Source organism: Beauveria bassiana, assembly GCF_000280675.1.
Source record: "Beauveria bassiana ARSEF 2860 unplaced genomic scaffold BBA_S00030, whole genome shotgun sequence".
Classification (NCBI taxonomy): domain Eukaryota; kingdom Fungi; phylum Ascomycota; class Sordariomycetes; order Hypocreales; family Cordycipitaceae; genus Beauveria; species Beauveria bassiana.
Window position 1 is genome coordinate 135,760 of NW_007930865.1, and position 21,443 is coordinate 157,202.

At 54.1% G+C, this 21,443-nt stretch overlaps 9 protein-coding genes across 9 annotated transcripts; 4 read left to right on the forward strand and 5 right to left on the reverse strand.

Annotated features, from left to right (window-relative positions):
* Positions 1-353: 353 nt before the first annotated feature.
* On the forward strand, positions 354-4,032 carry BBA_08026 (Inositol polyphosphate-related phosphatase; the record flags this gene model as incomplete). Its single annotated transcript, XM_008603123.1, has 3 exons — positions 354-2,793; positions 2,844-3,063; positions 3,111-4,032. 3 exons carry the CDS (start codon positions 354-356, stop codon positions 4,030-4,032), a joined length of 3,582 nt encoding a protein of 1,193 aa, XP_008601345.1.
* A 2,870-nt stretch (positions 4,033-6,902) lies between these two features.
* BBA_08027 (uncharacterized protein) lies at positions 6,903-7,328 on the forward strand (the record flags this gene model as incomplete). The annotated part of the gene is made up of 1 exon (XM_008603124.1): positions 6,903-7,328. The coding sequence occupies one exon, from the start codon at positions 6,903-6,905 to the stop codon at positions 7,326-7,328; it is 426 nt and encodes a 141-aa protein (XP_008601346.1).
* A 1,112-nt stretch (positions 7,329-8,440) lies between these two features.
* On the reverse strand, positions 8,441-9,629 carry BBA_08028 (14-3-3 protein; the record flags this gene model as incomplete). The annotated part of the gene is made up of 5 exons (XM_008603125.1): positions 8,441-8,809; positions 8,862-8,949; positions 9,015-9,368; positions 9,440-9,447; positions 9,618-9,629. The coding sequence occupies 5 exons, from the start codon at positions 9,627-9,629 to the stop codon at positions 8,441-8,443; spliced, it is 831 nt and encodes a 276-aa protein (XP_008601347.1).
* A 1,673-nt stretch (positions 9,630-11,302) lies between these two features.
* BBA_08029 (lipase-like protein) lies at positions 11,303-12,436 on the reverse strand (the record flags this gene model as incomplete). Its single annotated transcript, XM_008603126.1, has 1 exon — positions 11,303-12,436. The coding sequence occupies one exon, from the start codon at positions 12,434-12,436 to the stop codon at positions 11,303-11,305; it is 1,134 nt and encodes a 377-aa protein (XP_008601348.1).
* A 285-nt stretch (positions 12,437-12,721) lies between these two features.
* On the reverse strand, positions 12,722-13,311 carry BBA_08030 (uncharacterized protein; the record flags this gene model as incomplete). The annotated part of the gene is made up of 2 exons (XM_008603127.1): positions 12,722-12,887; positions 12,950-13,311. The coding sequence occupies 2 exons, from the start codon at positions 13,309-13,311 to the stop codon at positions 12,722-12,724; spliced, it is 528 nt and encodes a 175-aa protein (XP_008601349.1).
* A 2,137-nt stretch (positions 13,312-15,448) lies between these two features.
* Positions 15,449-16,513, forward strand: BBA_08031 (uncharacterized protein; the record flags this gene model as incomplete). Its single annotated transcript, XM_008603128.1, has 1 exon — positions 15,449-16,513. One exon carries the CDS (start codon positions 15,449-15,451, stop codon positions 16,511-16,513), a length of 1,065 nt encoding a protein of 354 aa, XP_008601350.1.
* A 185-nt stretch (positions 16,514-16,698) lies between these two features.
* Positions 16,699-17,535, reverse strand: BBA_08032 (phosphotransferase enzyme family protein; the record flags this gene model as incomplete). Its single annotated transcript, XM_008603129.1, has 1 exon — positions 16,699-17,535. One exon carries the CDS (start codon positions 17,533-17,535, stop codon positions 16,699-16,701), a length of 837 nt encoding a protein of 278 aa, XP_008601351.1.
* A 1,228-nt stretch (positions 17,536-18,763) lies between these two features.
* Positions 18,764-19,314, forward strand: BBA_08033 (60S ribosomal protein; the record flags this gene model as incomplete). Its single annotated transcript, XM_008603130.1, has 3 exons — positions 18,764-18,820; positions 18,969-19,151; positions 19,234-19,314. 3 exons carry the CDS (start codon positions 18,764-18,766, stop codon positions 19,312-19,314), a joined length of 321 nt encoding a protein of 106 aa, XP_008601352.1.
* Positions 19,315-19,694: 380 nt separating this feature from the next.
* BBA_08034 (UBX domain-containing protein) lies at positions 19,695-21,226 on the reverse strand (the record flags this gene model as incomplete). Its single annotated transcript, XM_008603131.1, has 2 exons — positions 19,695-21,039; positions 21,090-21,226. The coding sequence occupies 2 exons, from the start codon at positions 21,224-21,226 to the stop codon at positions 19,695-19,697; spliced, it is 1,482 nt and encodes a 493-aa protein (XP_008601353.1).
* Between the last annotated feature and the right edge of the window lie 217 nt (positions 21,227-21,443).

The window sequence follows — 21,443 nt, forward strand, 5'->3', positions numbered from 1 at the left end:
TGTTCTAGTCGTGTTGGCATCTGCCAGCAAGGTTGGAAGGGTAGATGAAGATGGCAACTCCACATGCATCCAAAATTAAAAGAGATGAAGAATAAAGGAAAGTTTATCTTTAGTAAAAAGAAAAATCGGGTGCTGTACTAGAAGCTCAAATCTCTGCGTCAGAGAGCACTTTTGCGTGTGATTTTAATAAACTTTGCTGTGTCTCTTCTCACCGACGTCATCCGCCAAGCTGGCTCCCAGCTCCATCCTGCAGCAACACCGACAGCCGAACATGCGCAGCACCTTATCATAGTCTCCTTCTCCGTGCAGCAGTACCTCGGCGTGCGTTGCCGCGCCCTCTCTAGTCTCCGACCATGGACCACCAGTGGACATCGCAGGCACCGTCGCCCGAAAAATCCTGCGAGCTCTACATCCGCGACCATCCGTCCCGCGCCATCGCCATCGTCTCGTCGACGCACGCCCTCATCCTGCGGTACAGCGCCTCGGCCAGCGACATCATCCCTAATGGCTCCTACACGTCGCTGCCGGTCACCAACAAGGCCTCTGTCTCCAAGTGCATGGTCGAGTTTGCGCCCATTACCAAGACGCTCCTGAAGGACTATCGCCCCCTCACCCACCGGCCTATCTACGGCACCCTCGGCCTGATTACCGCGAATAACGAGGTCTTCCTGTCCGTCATCACCCACGCGACTCGCACGGCGACTGTTCGTCCCGGCGAAACGGTCGAAAAGATTGTCAGCGTGGCATTTTACTGCCTCAGCACCGACGAGTACGACGATGTGGTGCCTCTCGAATCCTACGAAACCGAATCATCCGATGCCTCCTCGGTGTATAGCACCCAGTCCTATGGTCAGAGCCTCAGCCACCGTGATTTGGTTGTCGAGCATCCTTGCCATGAGCTGCGCAAGATTTTAAGCAACGGCTCGTTCTACTACAGCACCGATTTCGACGTGACGAACCGACTCCAAGACCGTCCAATCAACGCGGACTCGTTCCATATTGACAGCTTCAACGACATGTACCTGTGGAACTCATTCATGATTAGCCCTTTGGTCAAATTTCGTTCAAGGCTGTTGCCGCAGGAGCGGGAGGCGCTGGACGAATCCCGCATTCTGACTTCTGCCATTCGTGGGTTTTGCAAGACTATGACAATACCCCAGAGCGCCTCGCCGCTCAAAGGCAACAATGGACGGGCATCGTATCTGACACTTATATCCCGCTTATCTTGTCGCCGAGCCGGCACTCGCTTCAATGCTCGCGGTATCGACGACGACGGCCACGTTGCCAACTTTGTCGAGTCGGAAACCATCTTTTGGAGCGCCACGGGCACCGTCTTTTCTTACGTGCAGGTTCGTGGCTCGATTCCCGTATTCTGGGAGCAGGCGGCCGATTTGATACCTGGGCGACAAAAGCTCACAATAACAAGACAAGCGGATGCTACACAGCCTGCCTTCAACAAGCATTTTGAAGAGCTCGAAGCCATGTATAGTGCGGTGCATGTCGTCAATCTACTGAGCGATACGAAGCCCGGTGAGGTTGAGCTGGGCAACGCCTACAAAACTGGCATAAAGCATTGCCCTTTGAGTCGCGCCCGTCCTGGCGGCGGAACAGATGATCACGCCATGCTGCGCCAGACGCACTACGACTTTCATGCAGAGACCAAGGGCCCTGGCGGTTACGAAGCTGCGCGGGATATACGTCGTCATATTGAGCATTCAATCGACGGATTTGCGTATTTCTTGGCAGAGGAAGCTGACGATGAGAAGCGCCTGCGCAGCAAGGAAACGAGAATGGTTGTCGTGCTGCAGCAAGAAGGCGTCTTTCGCACAAACTGTCTCGACTGCCTGGATCGAACCAATCTAATCCAGACCCTGATCTCGCAAATGGCAGCAGAGGCATTCCTCAGCCACCGCGGTGTATACGCTGCTTCTGATTTCTGGATGCGTCACTCGACGCTTTGGGCCGACAATGGTGACTCGCTGTCCAAGATTTATGCCGGCACAGGAGCGCTCAAGTCGTCATTTACGCGGCACGGAAAGATGTCGCTCGCCGGAGCTGTAGCCGATATGCGCAAGTCTGTGCAGCGACTCTACCACAACAACTTTGTTGACCCGTCGCGGCAAATCACCATTGATATGCTCCTGGGTCGATTGATTGGACAAGCGCCAGTGCACTTGTGTGATCCCATTAGTGACTATATCTCTGCAGAGCTTAATAAGCGCAGTGATGAATACACATCGTTTGAGAATATCAACCTGTGGGTCGGTACATTCAACCTCAATGGTAAGACAGAAGGCATAGGCCAAGATCTGTCGCCTTGGCTATTTCCGCGGGACGTTGGCAAGGATCTGCCTGAAATCTATGTCGTGGCCTTTCAGGAAATTGTTGAGCTCAGTCCGCAGCAAATCATGAACAGCGATCCGTCGCGCAAGTTTCTCTGGGAGCAGGCTGTCAAGAATGCCCTGAACGAGCGCCAAGACAGGACCGGGGGCGAGCCGTACGTGCTTTTACGCAGTGGACAGCTGGTCGGTGCGGCATTGTGCATTTTCGTAAAGGCATCGAGCCTGCCTAATATCAAAAATGTCGAAGGGAGTGTCAAGAAGACGGGCATGTCTGGCATGGCGGGCAACAAGGGTGCGGTGGCGATTCGACTAGATTATGCCAATACGCACATCTGCTTTGTCACAGCCCATTTGGCGGCTGGGTTTGCAAATTATGACGAGAGAAATAGAGATTATGCAACGATCCACCACGGGTTACGATTTCAGCGTAACCGTGGCATCGATGACCACGGTATGTCTTGACCGACTGGCCCGGGCAAGTTTTCAAGCTAACAAGTGTAGATGCCATCATCTGGCTCGGTGATTTCAACTACCGCATTGGATTAGGTCTCGACATTGCGCGTTCGTTGGTGCAGCAACGGAATCTGTCAAGGTTGTATGAAAATGACCAGCTGAATCTACAAATGGTTGCCGGACTGGCGTTTCCGTTTTACTCGGAAGCACGTATCAACTTTATGCCTACATACAAGTTTGACGTGGGAACCGATACCTATGACAGCTCGTACGTTAGCTAACACCATCTCTGTCACGTCATCTAACAGTTTACAGTGAAAAAGCGAGAATACCGGCATGGACAGATCGCATTTTGCGGCGAGGCCAGAACTTGCGACAACTCAGCTACAACTCGGCACCGCTGCGCTTCTCGGATCACCGGCCTGTGTACGGCACGTTTGAGTGCACAGTCAGCATTGTCAACGAGAGGCGGCGCGAGGCCATAAGCGCGGAGCTGTACGAGCGGCGCAGAGCGGAGCTCGGCGAAACCGGGGGCTCGGTGCTGGACCTGGACACAGAAGATGAGGAGCTAATCGGGTTCGACCCGGTAGAACCTGGCCTGCCGGCGGCCAGCTCGGACCGGCAGAAGTGGTGGCTGGATAACCGGCAGACGGCACGGGCGCATATTCCTATCCCGACGGGCAGCAACGGGCAGCCGATGAGCCTCAACCCGCAGCGGGCGTCAAACCCGTTTACGCCGAGCGACGAGCCCGACTGGGTGGCGGTATCGAGGGCCTCGCCGGGGGCGGCGAGTAGCCTCTCGAGCTCGCCGTACGAAAAGGTGCAGATGCCGCGGCGCACGGTGCCGTCGGACGCGGCAAGGCTGCCGGCGCAGATGGGCAAGCTGGCCATGGCGGACGATCAGGCATCGATGATGTCGCTGCGGAGCACAGACTCGGAGCGTCAGCAGGCGCCGCCGCCGCCGCCGCCGCCACGACGACGCGGTGTGGGACAGCAGCCGTCCGCGACGCCAACCACCGCTTCGCAGCTCCCGGCACGGCCAGAATCGTCGTTGTCGCAGCAGTCTCAGACCAAGGAGGGCGGGGGAAACAAGCCGCCTATTGCGCGGAAGCCAGCGCATCTCGCGGGAGCATCACCAGTGGCAGCGCGGAGCCCAACGCAGCAGCACCCGCCGCTGCCTCCTAGGGGCGAGGCATCGCGGAAGCCGCTGCCGCCGCCTACAGAGTCGCTGATATAGAGAAGGTGGGACAATGAAGGATGAAGGAAAATACACGAGATTATGAATTATGTATGGCGTAGTCTTGGGGAGAAAAGATATATTATAAGAAAAAAAAAGTCCCATCTTGTGCACGTGCTAGTCGACATGAGAAGGGGAGGAGGCGATCGGAGATGTTATCCGCCGCGCAGGGATTCATGGTCCTTTGTATCCATTGCCGTGTAATTAATTAATTTGTAGAGATTACTGACGAGATACTTACAAGGGGGCGGCGGCGTTTGTCCGACGTTATTTGCTGAGGGTGGTCAGTACCGTGGGTGGGCGTCGTCACCCTCATGCGACGGGACTTCCGGGTGCCTGCGTTGCATGCGGTCCTGTAGGTAGGTAGGCAATAAAATAGGTAGGTACCTAGGTACCTAGATATCTAGGTAATTAGCCTCTCGGGCAGCAGCCGAAGCGGGGATATTTCTTTCGCCTGGCTTGTTCTTCGTTTATTTTGATTCGTTGGCGTGCGGGCTTAAATCGCTGGCAAAGCCAGCAAGCTAGCAAAGCTGTCGTTTTCGTTTTCTTTTTCTTCTTCTTTTTTTTTTTCAAGGTCTGTAACTTCTTAACGTGTATGTGTGTGTCATTTCTTCCCTGCCAGTCGTTTTCTATATTCAGTCGAGCCGTTGTAACCGCAAGAATCGGGTTTTCAACGGGACCGCCTGCCCTGCCGGCCCCAGAACGCGATTCTGCAACGCCCGCCCCCGCCGCGTTTTGAATGAAAAAGAAAAAAAAACGGGGAGGCGGAGATTTGGGGCAGGGGACGGGGACATTGTTGCAAAAGAAATGTGTGGAAAATTGATTGGTCCGATTTGTAAGATTGCCATGTCTTGCTTTAACCCATACTATTTTACGGATTAGAGAGTACGGATTAAATACAGAGTTGGCTTTTTGCACAAACTGATAACTACTGAGTAGTCGATGCTTGCAAAGGACCCTTGGCTTTGAATCGGAATGCGTGGGTGGCCCGGCCGATGCAGTGTGATTGATGATGATGGGCCATGGCGCGGTGTCCGCACATCGGCTTGGCTTTTTCAATTTTTATAACAATTTTTTTTTCTTAAAATCAATTCAATAATATTTAGTGTAACTACGCAAGGGGGCCAAAGAAATAGTCGTTGTCGTGTGCCGTCGCACGCCACCCTAATAATGGGCAACTATCTTAGTTAGTTACTCTGTACGGTACAGCAAAACGGGGGCATCTGCGTTGTCTGGGGGAGGAGTTTGCTGCGTCTACGCACCCGCCCCCCGCCTCCCTCTTTTCTTCTTTTTTTCTTTTTAGCAGTCAATCACCGCTAGAAATTTCAAAGCAAAAAAACAAGACGGGTGACGGCCGGAAGAATGTAAGCGGGCGCTAATAATATCCTCTTTGCATGGGGTGCCGTTGTCTGAACACTTGGGTACTACACCGCCCAAGTGGTGGTGAACCCAAGTCAATACTGTGAGTTTCTCTCACGCAAACCCTCAAATCTCAGGCACCATTACTACTACTACACACCACCACGGTGCACCTGCAGAACTATTCATCTATTTTTTTTCTCTCTCAGCATTGTTTGCTTGAGACTCCAATTTTCAATGCCGGTCATGCGCCTCCTCTTCTGCATCATCTTGTCCACTCGTACCGTTTGCCATGGGCCCCCCCCTCCCCTCAGCCCAGCCCAGCCTCCTCGATGACGCTAGTGCTAGCTGATCCACCCGACCCCGAGCTGAGAATAGGTAGGCATAGGCAGCTTTTTCTGATGGGGAGACCCAAAAGTCATATGCAGCGCCACACACAGCACATCACCTGCTTTTTTGCTTGAACACCGCATATTCAAAACCCAAGGAAACCGCTATCCGCTGGGACTTTTTTGTTCTGACTGGGCTGGGCTGCCGAGTCAAAAACCTATTTTCAGAGGGCAGGGCGATGACGTTTCTCACACTACCTAATGGTATGGAGAAGTTCGTTCTGCCAATCTTCCTCCTCCTCCAATCGTGTAAGCCCTGCTTGCTTTGAGGCAGGGTGATGCGTGAGTGTGTGTCATTGCTGCGGCTGTATTCATTCATAGTGGCCTGCTTTTTCGATCAGGTCTTTTTATTCGCTAGTTATCCTGATTTTGGCCACCCTCTTCTGACTACTTTTTACTCGTTGGAATAGAAATCTTCTTCTTGCCTTTATTTAACCCAGTCCTTTTCCTCTTCTTTCTATTTTTTTTTTTTTTCAGCCAACTCTAGCACAAGCAAAAAAGACTTGCCCGATTCGTGTCTCTTTAATCAAAGGAACCCTTGTCCACCCTCAATTCGGCGCCCTGCCAATATATTTTTCATCATCACCTTTTTCCTTTTCCTCCTCCTCCCGCCTCGGCACTCTTCATTCAATCCATCAAACTCTCCCGAATCTGTTTCAACATCCGCCGGCAGCGGTCATTGACGAGGGGTCTTCTGCGTCAAGCACACACAAACACGCCCCCCCCGCGACGAAACACGCTCACTGGGGGTTCCGCTCTCGGCCCACGGTCAGTCGGCCAAGTACAACACACAAAAGTGGCAAGCAGCACCACTTCTTTTCTCCTCTAGCAAAACGGCAGCGCAGCCTCGCGGCATCATCATTATCATCATTGTCAATTTCCTGCCGGGGGCGCAAGGCGCGTTCTCTTGGAATCCGCCGCCTTAATCAGAAGCTGCCCAGTCCTCCTTTTCTCAGGCTTGCTTCTCGAGGACCGAAAAGAAAGAGACGGCAGTACAGCAAATAACGCCCTATTTATTCTTGCACCTATTTATATACCACCCCAGACGCAACACCCCCCAAAGCCGTCTAACCTTGTCATTCACCTCTTTGCAACGCACAACACAATACACACACACGCACAATGGACACCGCCGTTGAGCAACACCCATCTCTCTCCGCCGCCAAGCAAGACCGCATCCTCATCTGGCGCCGCGAGGTCGCCTCGGCCTCCCTCGACCCCGACACCACCCACGACGGCGCCTCCTCCTCGGCCACCTCCACCACCACGTCCTCGGCATCCTCCTCTTCCTCGTCGTCCTCGCGTGCCGCACTCGCCGCCGGCCGCCGCGTCCTCTCCAAGCTTGCCCACAAGCTCTCCAAAAGGTCGTCGTTGTCGTTGCGGCGATCGAGTCCCGCCGATGACGGCAGCAGCGGTCGAGGAGGGGTCACGAGGACGGCCATGTACGCGACGCTGTCGCCCGATTATCGCCCGGGGGAGCTCCATCTCAGCGACGACGAAGACGACGAGGGATCGTTTCCGCCGGGCTTGATTAGGAGGGCCAGCTGAGAGGCCCTAGGTGCCAATGGGGGAAGAGACGGATACTTTGTGGGACGACTGCCGCGGCCAACAAGGTCAATTAACGTATCATCACCATCAAACTTCACCATCGACATCACCATTCTTATCGCCATCGACATGGACATGAAAACGGCCATATAATGAGGCGCTTTCTTTTGGAGTCTTTTCTACTTCTCTTTTTATCATTGTTCCTTCGTTTTGGAAGCCGGTCCTTTTGCAAACCATATACCCTTTTGCCTTGTTGCGCAGCATCAACTCGTATCATCTAATATCATCGGACATTTGCACCTCTCCAACATGCACAATCCTCGACTATACTACTCATTAGCCATGCTATAACGCTTTTTCAATATACATATAACGCATGACAAGTTTGTCACCATTGCTGCCAGTGATTGCCCGCCCACGTCAAATTCCACATACTTCATTGCATGCAAACTGACAGCCTAACCCAATCAGTCACGAGACATCAACTCATCATGCAAACCAAACATCACGTCACACAATGCAGCAACAACGCACAACACACGTTATCAGATATTTTGCCATTTTTTATATACTGCGGTTCCATCCCGAGTCCCCTTTAACCTGCTGCGAGACAGAGCCTGGAGCCCTCTCAATGGGGGCCATCTTGTCCGGGATTTCTCTCCTCTACAAACAGGTTCCACGTCGACTATCAACCTTGCAACGACGGATGGTCAAAAGAGGTACGCCGGAGGCCACTGCAGAAACTGAAAAAAAGAAGAAACAACGAATAAAGAGTTTAACAAGAGAGCAGCAGAAACAACATTTCCGTTCAAGTGAAACCGAGATACGATCCATAAGAAATTTCAGGATCGGGGCCAACTAATTCCAGTAAAGCAGCCATGGTGGGAAAAAAAAAAGAAACAAAATCACCCCGACAAGAGGGGTCAATGTTTGTAATTTTTTTTGCCATGACTACAGGCGCAGTCAGGCGCGAGAAACCATCGTGGTCCTCTCCCAAGCCGAAACCACAAATAATTCTACCCCCCCATTTGCAAGAAAAGCAAACGCACCAGCCAACCCGTTTCTTCGTGAGTCAACTGCACCGTACCAGTCCGGCCAAGAATGGCGCAGACTTAGGAGGCACCGGCAGTGGCAGCCGCGTCAGTCGTGGTCTCCTCGGCGGGCTTCTCGGCCTCGGCGGGGGCGGCGGCCTCGTCCTTCTTGGGGGCATCGGCGCTGGGCTCGGCCTCGGCCGTGTCAGAAGAGGTCCACAGGGTGAGGTTGTCACGGAGAAGCTGCATGATCAGGGTGCTGTCACGGTACGACTCCTCAGACAATGAGTCGAGCTCGGCAATGGCGTCGTCGAAGGCTTGCTTGGCAAGGTGGCAAGCCCGGTCGGGCGAGTTGAGAATCTCGTAATAGAAGACGGAGAAGTTGAGAGCAAGGCCCAGGCGGATGGGGTGGGTAGGGGTGAGCTCAGTCTGAGCCACGTCGGTCGCGTTCTGCGGCTGTTAGTTTGCCGAAAAGCAGTCAGGATCTGAGGGCATAACAAACCTTGTAGGCATCGTGGGCAGCAGTGGCGGCAACCTTGCGCTTCTCGCCAGAGGCGAACTCGGCAAGGTAGCGGTGGTAGTCACCCTTCCTGTGAGCTTGTTAGCAAGCGATTGCCGGGTGACACAAATTTCGGTCAGGATTTGGTGCACGCACATCTTGTGGTAGAAAACCTTGGACTCGCCAGTGGCGGAATTGGGAATGAGGCTCTCGTCGAGAACGTCGAGAACATCCTGGCAGACCTTTTCGAGCTCCGTCTCGATCTTCTGGCGGTAGTCCTTGATGGTGGGGACGTGCTTGTCGGTGCCCTTGGACTCCTCCTTCTGCTCAATGGAGGAGATGATGCGCCACGAGGCACGGCGGGTGCCGACGACGTTCTTGTAGGCAACGCTGAGCAGGTTGCGCTCGTCAACGGTGAGCTCGCCACCAATCTTGGCAACCTCCTTCATGTAGGTGACCATTTCATCGTAGCGCTCGGCCTGCTCGCAGAGGCGGGCGAGGAAGGTCTTGCTGTTCAAAGCGTTAGTTTACGTGTGCGATGTTGAAGCGGTCATGGTGGCGGCGGGGCCAGGAAGGCAAACCTTTCACGCTGGGAGACGAGTTAGCAAGAGTCTGGAGAAGATTACGAGATGATTATTGAGGAACAGCCGTGAGCAGCATCACAAGACGCTGGCCCATATTGGCTCAGAGCATTGAACGGATAGGGGCCCTAGGGCGGTGGAGGGAGGGGACAGGGAAGCGCAAACGGAGGAGCCATACCTCAGTAGTCATTTTGAAAGAGAGGAGCTGTTCTCAAGAAATTTGGAATCGGGTAAAAACGCAGAAAGCCGGGACGGACAAGAGAGAGAAGAGAAGAAGAGACGACGTCAAAATCTGATTAGGGTGAGGATGGGGGAATGATGGATGAAAGAGGAAGTGTTGATATTTTGATGTGGATAAGTGGTAGATTTGGACTTGGTTTTAGGCGCTTGAGGGGGGGCCGCAGAGGGAGGAGAGAGGGGGGTAAACCAATGTGCTGGTTGGAGCTTGGTTGCTGTGACTCTGCGAGACTGCAGGGCTACATGCCTGGTCTGGCAGGCGTTTCTCTGTCGTCGGAGCTGTCCACTGGCCTCACAGAGTCACAGGGAACTACATCAGAGCCCGGCTCCCACCAGAGCACACCAGAGCACACCAGAGCACACCAGAGCACACCAGAGCACACCAGAGCACCCACTGTTGCCTGCGGTCAGCCAGAAAACGAGTGGCAGCAGGCCAGTTTGCGGTGGAGTCATGTTTTTTTTTTTTTTCACCTCCCCCGCTCCGTCGTGAAAATTGCTCTACAAGCTTCACCTCTCTTCCATTGTCCGCGTGGTCTTGTCACTCGGTACCGTTTGGCGGGTTTCTCACCAAGAAAATACCCGCCCCCGTCGACGTGGCGGTGATGGCCACTGGGCCCCAAGCCGCAACATCCGCAGAGTGTGGTTCTGCAGGTTTGAACCAAGAGGGTTTTCCTGATCAGGATGGGCTTTTCTCTTTTTGTTTATTATTAGGTACTATCTATTACTGTACTCTGTCAGAAGTACTGTGCTATTCACAGTGGTTGACTTGACTCTCGCGCAAGCTCTTTGCATACCTGCCTACAACATGTCCCAGTCAGCATCGCGGGGTAGCTCGATAAACCCTCACTCAACTCTACCAAAACCTCGCGACGCATCAGCCGCTGCCCTCCCCTCCCCCTCTCAACCACCAGCACCGCCGGGAATGTGACGACCCATTCCGTCACACAACATGGCTGCCTTGAGCTTATTATTGCCTCTGCTCCCCCCCTCGTGGCCCTGATCTAGTTTCGCCAGCACTGCCACTCCACCAAACTAGTGGCCACCATGGACTGTGTTGTTCAACTTGTCCTGCCCCAGAATAGAGCCTAGCCGGCCCCCTCCTTGGGCCTGCCTCGTCTTCATCGTGGCCTCCCGCACACTGAGGGGCCCATCGCCTGTCAGCCCTGACCCTTCGCATCCAATAACGCATCACGACCTCTCCCGACGCTTCCCGCTCTCAAACCAACGGCCACCGTCTTGCGACCATGTGATGGCGTCACCATTTCACCATTTTACACAACAGCCCTGTAAATCGACCCGGGTGTGACACCCCGCCGCGCTGAAAGACTGCAAAACAACTCGAACAAGTCAACAAGTGAAGTGCATCATCCGTAGTGATTCTGCTCCCCCCTCATTTGGGTCCCACCAAGCGTGCCCAATAGATAGTTTGCTTCAACGTTGATGTCGCCTGAATGGCTACAAGATCATCGCGTGGCATGCGGGGCCTGCGCCTCGAAATGATTCGCACTGACAAAAAAATAGTATTATTCTTATCACGTCTGTTGATACAATCTATGAGCGCATGACACTCGCAGTCACGGACGCCACAGCCGCAGTTGCTGTTTCCTCATCCGCAAGCATCATCTGCTACAGCTCTTGGTATTCCGCTTCCATCTCTAGCCCCTCGGCCTCTGGCAGCTTTTCAATCAGCTTCCTGCGACCCCAGTCAAATGGATCGCCACCTGGGAAACACAACCCCAGTCTCCAAAAGTAATCTCGGTGCGCGAAAAATAGCTGCCACAGATTGAGCCGCGTGGAAATCCCCCGCTTCTGTAACTGGCTGCCCTTAACACCTTGATAAAATTGCGTCAGGCGCGCAAGTCCCTGCGAAGTGCTGTCTTGGCCGGCACTGCAGCTGTTGTCCTGATCGCCTATGCACAGCTGCAAGTCCTCCTCGGCGGGCGAAAGATCCGGCTTGGTGATGTGAATTTCGCCAGCGTGTGACTTATACCCCCATTCTCCAGGTGGCAACAGCGGCACAGGGTCATTTGCGTGCGTGACTCGTCGATACGAACGCTTTTCCAAGTCCCCTTTGTCGTTGAGATTGAATACACGGTCGATAAAATCAACCAGCCCGTCATTGCCCACACGCGGTTCGCCGAAAGTCGTGACAACAACATTGTCTAGGCCTAGGCTAGTCTTGAGCTCCAGGGCAGCCAGGCACGCCACTGCACCTCCAAGACTATGTCCAACTAGGTGAATCGGTTTCGACGGATATGTCTTCCGTAGTTGCACAAGTTCGGGAATGACCGACTCCCTGGCGCTTTGCCATGTCTGAAAAAACCCCATGTGAACGGTACAGTTTGTGCACTTGTGCGCTGGCGCGTCGCCCTGCGAGGGATACGGCACGTACTCTTGGGGCACGGTGCTGAGGTCGATCACGGTATTGGCGATGCTGTAGGTGCCGCGAAAGGCGACGATGATGGCGCCATGCGAGTCCACGGCGAGGCTCGAGGCTGGCGTCTCGTCGACGGCAACGTAGCCGCAGCTGTCCGTCAAGAACACGCCGGTGCTCCATGTCCGCGACAGCGTCACGTTGGGGAAATCGCTGCAGCGAGAGAGGCAGCTAAATGGTTTGCCGATGCCCGTGTTGCCGATGCAGTAGGTAATGTCGACGAGCCGGGCCAGGCGCTCAAGCGAGGCAAACATGCTGACCGATACGCCGGGTGCCTGCTGCGCGACGACAACGTGCAGCAAGCACGCGAATAAGAGGAGCCACATTCGTCGATGCGCAAACGGCCTGCCGTCGCTATTGATGAATTTAGGTATTTTGCAAAGGAGATAAGAAGTTGAAGCGTCAAATGTTAGAGACAACTTCAGACGATTGCATGATCACGAGGCTTGGGCTGCTCAGGGTGGGCCAGAATCCGGGGTTAGCGCAAGCCCAACGCTAAAAACAGGCACTGCAAGTAACCTAGGGCGCCACTGCATCGTGCCGTGCTTTGCACATTATCAATTTAGGGAAGTTGCACCTATCAATCTTTTTACTCATACAAATCGTCTTGCTTATTCCATTTGCATCATTTCATAGGCCATCTTGAAGCTAGTAGGATCGCGGACGGGCTGGAGGCTGTTAAAGGTGCCAAGGTATTCCGTCGCATTGGCGGCGCATTGGCCGCCCTTGCAGGGAGCTGAGATGGTGATGCTCCCAGCGGCCTCGTAGAGGGGCGTTCTGTTTCAACTTTAGCTTTCTTTTTGTACTCCCTCGTTGAGTACGAGTGGCGAAAAATGTACCCCTGAGGATTTGGGCAAGCTCGCTCGACAATGGTCAGCTGTTGCTTCTCCTGGCCCCAGATGAACTTGACGTCGTGGTTTTCGCAGGCATAGCGCGGCGTCAGGCCCCCGGGCGTCGTCGACGTCGACGTGGCGTTGAGCTGGCATGTCGTCTCGACGCCAGTGACCGCGTCTGTGTAGGCAAAGGTGAAAAAGGACGGCGCGGGGGCATCGCCGGTGCCATTGGCCTGGCCGACAAAGTCGTGGACCTTGAATTCGTGGGGAAGGCTGCAGCCCTGCTGCTCGGCGGCCTTGAGCATCATCGGGTCTGCCGAGTAGGCGGCGGCGAGGGGCAGCGCAATGGCGGCGAGACTGAGGCGCATTTTGGCTGTGATAATGTGATATTTGCGATGTTGTGTGATGAAGTAAAAATAAGAAAAAACGAGCGACTGCGAATTTTTTGAATACGGACAAACAAGGCAAAGAGAACTGACAGGCAAGGACAGGCAGTTTATAAAGGTGCGCCGTCACAACTGCCCCTGATTAAGGTAGGCTTTAGCCCAACGATCACTGCCGATCTTCTTGTTTCATCCTCGGTGGTTGGGTGGTTGGGCAGTTCCTGGACTTGTTCTGCCCTCCTTTTCCAAGGCAACTACCAACTACATGCCAGTACTCCCTAAAGCATTGGTGATTGGGATGGGACATTGGGACCCAGTTCCACAATGACGATGCTGATCCAGGCCCGAGCACTGACAAGCAAACAAGCACTGCCACGGGACGGGACCATCGCGCGTCGGCAACACCATCTTGTCGTTGGTTTCTTGGCAGAGACCGTCTGATTTCGTTACTCGTCACTCGTGAAATGGCAGACGACCGGGTGGACTGTGTGGCACTATTTGTATGCTGCTGCATCGCTCAATGTTGAGCCCAGCCAACCCGTCAGCTTGCACCTCCACTTTGTCTTCTCACTGACCAATCCACAGTGCAACGATAATCGAATCATCGACAATAGCCAAGTCTCAACTTTTTGTGGGCATGGCTCCAACATGACGTCCGAAGGAAGCACCAGAGTCCCAGTCCTCAGAAAGCGATCGTCGCGAACTGCGCGGACAGAGGTGTCCGGGCCCCATCAAAGACTGAGCAAATTGACGCAATTTTCCCCTAGCGAGCTTTCAATCTCGAATCAAATATGCCAGTTTAGTAGTGTCGTATTCTTCGCCCTGGGATTGTCATACCTGACTTGTCGCTGAGAGCAAGTTTGTCTCTTATCACATGCCGCCTGAACTTGACAAGGCCGCAACCGTCGCAAATAAGCCTTTATTATTACTGGCAGGGTATCACCTAGCGGGAGTATGCTACGAAATTGCAGATAAGCTGCGAAACGTCGGCCAGTCAGTCGAGGCTAAAAACAGAAACGAAACTTGAAAGATTGAAAAAGTTCCAGGCCATGTACCCCGCGAGCTAGATCGCCAAGCTACAACATCTGCGGTCCGACGGCAATGGTGCGGAAATAGTCGCCAGTCACCAAACGCTTTCCAGACACACACGCCACGAGATACCAACATCATGCTTAGATGAGGCAGTTCAATCAGAGTCGATGAGACTTGTCACGCTGGCTACTTTTGGGTCCAATTTCTAGATGCCGCCGAATCAGCAGGCCATATATTTGTCCGCGACGCTGTACACCAAGCAGGTAACCCAGATGCTACGCCCTCGATCTCTTCTGCAGTACGCGCACCAAGATTATGGCACGGCAGCATCTCTTGCATTTGTCACATCGCACAAGTGGTATGAACGTCACAAAGATTGCGCAGTTCGGTCGCTCACCGCACCAAGGCACTGCAAAACTGGGCAAGCGACCAGATGGTGGGCTCCTTGGGGTCCGTCTCTGGCCATCATCTGCAAGCGAGAACAACATCCGCAAATAGACCGTAAGACGCAAGTGGCGCAAATCATGAGATAGCATGCGCAATATACTCATGTGGTAAGTTAGTCTGTATAGTGAGGCAGGACAACTCACCCTTATGGTTACAGAAGTTCCCCCGCTCGCGACGAAAGGCTTACAGCCGGCTCCGCCTCTTCTGGCTGCAGAAGGATTCGCCCATACTCAACTCCGGGCGCTTAACAAGAGAGGCCAGCGAGGCAGCTGTTCGTTGTGTTTGTCGCAGGAGACTCAGTTCATCTACATCAATCTTGGAGTGCAAGGACAGCTCTACCCTAAGCCAGCTCGAAGGTCTCTCACCGGAAACGTTTTTTTCTCTCGAACGCTGTGAATTCAGGTCGAACGATTCGAGGCTGCAGGCCCTGCAGTGACCCCATGACCACCCATGCTGCATAGAGGCAGCCTCTGCTGTGGAGGGCCACCTCGATGCAGGCTCAGCCTCGAGAAGCAGCCAAAAATAGCCTCGCCAGAATGAGGGGTTTAGGAGGAATCAGGCTGGCGTTGGAAGTTATTTAATGTAGTACATCCCGGCCTTTTGGGCGTTGCACACGGCAACCATATTCAGTACCAGTCCCAAGATGCACGCCACTTCCACATTGTTCTGGCCGAACTCGGCCGAAAAGATGCGCGAGGCCCTTCATGTGTCCGCCGAAGAGCCCCTGCTATGCTGCGGGCGGACCGCAAAGAAGAAGTGCTGCAGCAGAACCATCAGCAAGGCCAACAGGTCCAGCATTCAACATCTGCTTAGTGATGTTGTGGCTTCTGGGAGCTGGAGTGCCGCCAAAGAGCTCTTCGAGCGTCTCTCAAAATTGGTCTTGTGCCAGGGTAAGCGGTTTGGACACCAAAAGCAGTGTCACGAGCTGTTGGTCTCGTGGCAGAGAACATTTGCCGAGACAGAATTACGGCACGCACTGGGCAAACTCGCAACCGAACCGGCTACAACTGTAAACAAGTATAGAACGATCAAGTTTGAGGCGGTGGATGCCAACACGCATACAATACCAGCTGCTGTTCAGAAATTGGCTGTCAAATTCGAACCCGATGAAGAGTATGACTTCTCATCATTGTACGAGATACCCGACCTCCAAGAGGACACCAAGCCGGCACACATCTTTGTCCCGTACGGCAAGACGCAAACCCAGTTACAAATCAACAAGGCCATCCAGAAAATCATCGAAAAACCCCTCACACCGAAAGAGAAAAAGTCACTCTCTAAGTCGGGTGGCGTCTACATTTACAGACTACCCAACACGGCCAGCGGCGAGGCACCGGACCTCAAGATTGGCTCCACAACTGACTACGAGCGTCGAATGAAAGAGTGGCGAAGTAGCTGTGGATATAACCCAGAAAAATTGAGTATCTTCTATACGAGCCTGTACAGGCGCGTGGAGCGCCTCGTCCACGCGCAGCTCGGGGTGTGCCGCAAGCGCGAGGCGAAGTGTCCCGGCTGCGGAGTATCGCACCAGGAGTTCTTTGGCGTCCGGCGGTACCAGGCAGCCAAGCTCATTGGCCTCTGGTCTGAGTGGATGGGCCACGTTCCGTACGATGAGGACGGGACGCTCAATGCGGAGTGGCGGAAGAAGCTGGAGGGCGTGGACTTGGATGATGCTGACTGCTGGGAGAGCTTTACGGCCAAGGAATGACGGCATTACCCAGATATATATAATGATTGTAACGTATGTAAGAGCTGTATATCTCACACCCACGATGGGAATGTAATTGATTTAAACTCTATGCTGCACGTGGTAGATGGCATCGTAGGGGGTCAGTGCTAACGCTCGATTAATATGGACTGAACTTGGCCTTTAAAAATCCCGTTTGATTTGTCTTACCCTGGTTCTTCATTTGCCAGCTCATTCACGAGCGAATCCATCTCCGTCATGATCTTGAGCTCCTCGGGGTACTCCTTCATGACCTCTGCGACAACCTGCCGCCACCACGGCTGCTCACCGCGAGTCCCCAGCAGCGCCATGTAGTACTCCCACCACTCGGGCCAGAAGCCCGCCGTCTCCCAGTCTGTGACGCCGTGGAGGCGGCCCGTGGCCTCGTCGACAAAGATGTTGGCCCACGAGAGGTCGCCGTGGCAGAAGCGCGCGCGCCGGGGCGGCTGCAACCGCGCAAACCGCCTCCGGAACGTCTCGGCGGCCTCGGCGCGGCGAGCGCGCAGCGCGTTGGGCAGCGCGCCCTGAAATGTGGCCACGTCCGGGCACGCGGACCACAGAAACGGCCGCCGAAACTCGGCGGCCGACGTCACCGACGCGGCCGGGCTGGGCGGCTCGCTCCTGCGGTGGTTGTAGCACGCGCCGCCGGCAATGTTGCGTATTTGGTACGTGCCGGGCTCGGGCTCGATCTGGTGCACCTGCTCGAGAAAGGTCCGCAGCTGCTGGCACATGGTGGCGCGGGCGCCGGGTGTCATGCCCGGCCAGGCGACGTCGAGGCGCACGCCCGACACTCTCTTCATGCGGATGTAGTTTTCCTCGACGCGCTCAATGGTCTTGGTCTGCTCATCCAGGCAGTAGCCGATGATGGACGGGACCGGGATGGCCACGGATAGGTGATGTTTGAGAAAACAGATAGATTCCACCTCCATCCTTAGCAGATGCGCAAACCCGCGTTTGCGCACGGCATAGTCTCCTTCAAAGATTAGTGTGGATTCTGGAGACATTCTTGTGAAGCTCAAATGGACCCTGTCAAGGGAAGATTGCCCGTCGCCGTGTGGCTGCTTGGCTCTCCCGTGCTCGTGGTTCGCCAGGGCGAGGCGCTCGTTTTATAGCCTCACGGCAAAAATAAAAGGGGTCAATGGCTGTGAAGATCGCTTAGCTAAACGCTGTAATACAGTTTCAATGTATTTTTTCCGGTAGTGGGACAGAAAGTGTGTAAGTGAGTGCGACGTTCTCTCAGTGTTGCACAGCTGAATAGTTTGTACATATTCACCTAACGCAGCCCCATTTACTGTTTTACAAGGTCTTGTCGAAGCAATTGGCCGAGAACATATGTAGCACAATAAACGCATTATTTGCAAATATTTGTTTGCCAAACTCGGGAAAAGTCTCCTTCGAGAGGGCTGTCCACGCTTGAGACGTCCTGAGCTGCCGACTCACATCGGTAAGTACAAGAGATCTGAATAAGCAAAGAGTGACTGATGTGATTGAGCAACTGATACAGACAATAAAGTATTCTTACTGTTATAATAAACTGGGCTGCTGATACAAATTCAGATCTTCAGCCTATCTGGTCCGAAGTCATCTATTTATAGTCGATCTCTTGTGTTACTGGAGTTCTGTCCGCAATCGTGTCCTTGTGGGACTCTATTTGCCGCGACTATTATGAGCCTCGGTACGCACAACAGCATTTGTAGCACTTGAATTATGTGCATTTGGCCATAGTTGGGTAGCTGCCATGATTATTTCTGCTACTTGTTCCCATTGGGTTCCGATCACTTACAAGCAAAACTGCGGCATGCTCACTACACAGCGAGCATCTGAGCCCATTGAAAGACAGTCTAACTCACTACAACAAATTTGACGGAATTCCGAGTAACCGTTTCACATAGTCTCGAGTCACCATATTTAATCACCTTTGTGGTGCAGTTGCCTAGGTTTGAGTGCCAACATGAGTCCATCGAGGAGAGTGATAAGAGACTATCGATATAGCTTGTCGATAACATGATCATCCCAAGTTAGTGTGCCAGCAGGGAGCCACCACCAAAAAAACAACTCGCTTACCCTGCGCACGTGACCCACAACTGCGAAAAACCTCTCTGCCCCACACCATCCAGCGAATTTCCAGTTGCCCGTCGAACCCTCCCCGGCTTTTTTTTGGAAATCCTTAACCACCGACCGACGACAACTTCCTTCGACAACCCCCCCGAACCGACGGAATATCACATCACAATGGCCAAGGAAGCCACTGCTAAGACCGGCCTCGCCGTTGGCCTTAACAAGGGTCACGTACGTGTTTTGTCATGATGCTCTCACCTCGTGGAGGATCTCTGCATATGGAAGAAATTCTTCTTTTCCCACGAGAGTGAAAAGCTATTTTTCTTCTCTGCAGACGATGGACGCTGACATTCGACGTTTTTTTTCCCACGGATTATAGAAGACCACCGCTCGCGTCGTCAAGCCTCGCGTCTCCCGCACAAAGGGCCACCTGAGCAAGCGCACCGCCTTTGTCCGCGAGGTCGTCAAGGAGGTTGCTGGCCTCGCTCCCTATGAGCGCCGCGTCATTGAGCTTCTCCGCAACTCGCGCGACAAGCGCGCCCGCAAGCTCGCCAAGAAGAGAGTACGTTCTTTCTTTTTTTTCTGATTCTCGCCCAAATGGTTTTCAGATACAGGAATCTTGGGTTTGCTAACCAAATACGCAGCTCGGTACCTTTGGCCGTGCCAAGAGAAAGGTCGACGAGCTCCAGGGCGTCATTGCCGACTCCCGCCGTACCGCTCACTAAATCATTACTTCACTTGTGACGGAAAAGCGAGGGAGGGATTGATGAGGACGACATGGAGCGCCGGGATGAAACAGTCTCTTGGCGATCCCGAATACCACAAAAGCCCCGGGAGAATATGAAATGAAACTTTTTTTTTTACCTGTAACGGCGTGGGATTTTCATTCTGGGATTTACAAAAAAAGAACGGCTTGCACGGATTTGATCGAGTTCGGTCAGGCTACGTAGGCATCTGTCGCATTGTACAAAAGACGTGCGCTGAATACCACTACTTTACGATCAACACCAGGACATGTTCCCTTGTGAAATGTGTTTGAATATCGTGAAATCGAAACATGAGTTGTCTAACAGTAAAAACGCCGCTTAATGCATCAATGCTTTGGTTATTTCTTGCCCAGCTTCAGCCACTTGGGCACCTTGGAGCCCTTGCCGTCTCCGGACCCCTTCTTCCCCTCAGCGCTCTCGTCTTTCTTCGGCGCCGGCACCGGCTCCTCCGCCTCATACTTTGGCATCTCCGGCACCTTGATCTCCTGGCCCTGCTTGGCGACGTTGGCCGCGAGGAACGGTAATTTGCGCTTTGCCGGCGGCACCTCGTCGTTCCACACCAGATTCACGAGCACCCTGCCCTGCAGCTTGTAACCTGCAATGAGGGTGTGCTTGGGCCCCGCGTCGTCTTTGATCACGTTCTTGCCGCTGCTTCCCGGCAGCACGAGGTGGAACGGCAAGGTCGGGTCCGCCATGACGTGCCGCACGGCGCTGTGCAGAAAGGCGCCGGTCGCGGTGTGATCGATCTGCCAATCGCTGCTCGTGTTGTCGGGGAAGCGCACCTTGACGAGGACCGACTTGATGGACGCGACGCGGGCCTGCTGGTCGGCGGCCTGTTCTTCGAGCTCCTTGTCCGAAAGGAGGCGCTTGTTGCGGGCTTTTTGCTGCAACTTGCTCTGATGCAGCTTGGCATGCGCAATGGTGGGCGTGAAATCGGATTCTTCCGCAGGGGCCAGCGCCGCGGCTGGGGTGCTATTGGAGGGGGCCAGATAGACGCTGACCGGCTCAAAGGGGTCCTTGGACTCCGAAACGGGCGCAGCTGTCGGCACGATCTCAGGTGTCTCTTGCGCAGCTGGTGGTGCGCCAGTCATTGTGGTATCCGGTACCGGCACCGGCACCGGCGCAGGTTGCGCTTCTTGAGCCGTGGCTGGTGTTTCTGGTTGCGCCGCCGGGTCGCTTGGTTCTTCTCTCGTCTCTTTGAAAAACTGGCCAATCTGCTCCATGGCTTCAAAAAGCGTCTGGTCTGTCGTCTTAAACGTCAAGCGTATTAAGACGCTGCCCGAGTTGTGTCCCAGCTGCGCCAGCGTCTTCTGGAAGTCTTGAAAAGTCGTGTAGTCGCGGCCCATGATATTGAGAATAGGCGTCTCGTAGTATAGCTGGCCGGCTCCCGATTCCGTGCCGGGGCTCGTCTTGGCGACGCCCCGCGCCGTGATGTTGATGTTGCGCCCGGCGCTCGCATCGCCGCTCTCCAGTTGCCGTAGCACGCCCCATAGTGTAAGGTTGGAGGGCAGCTTCTTGATCAGGCGGCCGCCGGGGATTTCTTTGGCCTCCGGTTGGGGCAGCTGCAGGCCAATCTGCACGGCCGACGGCGTGTTGGACTTTTGGACGAGCTCGAGCTTCGCGCCGCCGACGAGGCCCGAAGTGCGAAAGGGAACGGTGAGGTCGACGGATTTTTGCTTGTGTCTTGGGCAGTCAGCAAGAGTTGAGGTTGTGTCTCTAAGCGTATCGCCTACTTGAGTATATATTTGTCGCTTGAGATGCTGAGCTTCTTGCACGCTTCCTGCAAAACATCTATCAGATATGTACCTGGCGTGACTTTGATCGTGGCACGACGCAGGTCCGAGGCGATTACGACGACATGCGTCGACATGGCAGCCGTTGGGTCGGTAAAAAGTTCAGAGGATGCAATGTCGGTCTCTGGCGATGGTGTTCTCGTCAAATGTTAAGGTCAAAAGTAACACTGACAAGGTGTCACGATAAGCCGTGGCAACCTTCTCGAACAATCCGCAGCAGGCAGCTGGGAGCTCGACGTGGGGTTATTCAGTGGCGCGCCTTGTTCCTTCAAGGTCTGGCAACCAGGCAGGAAT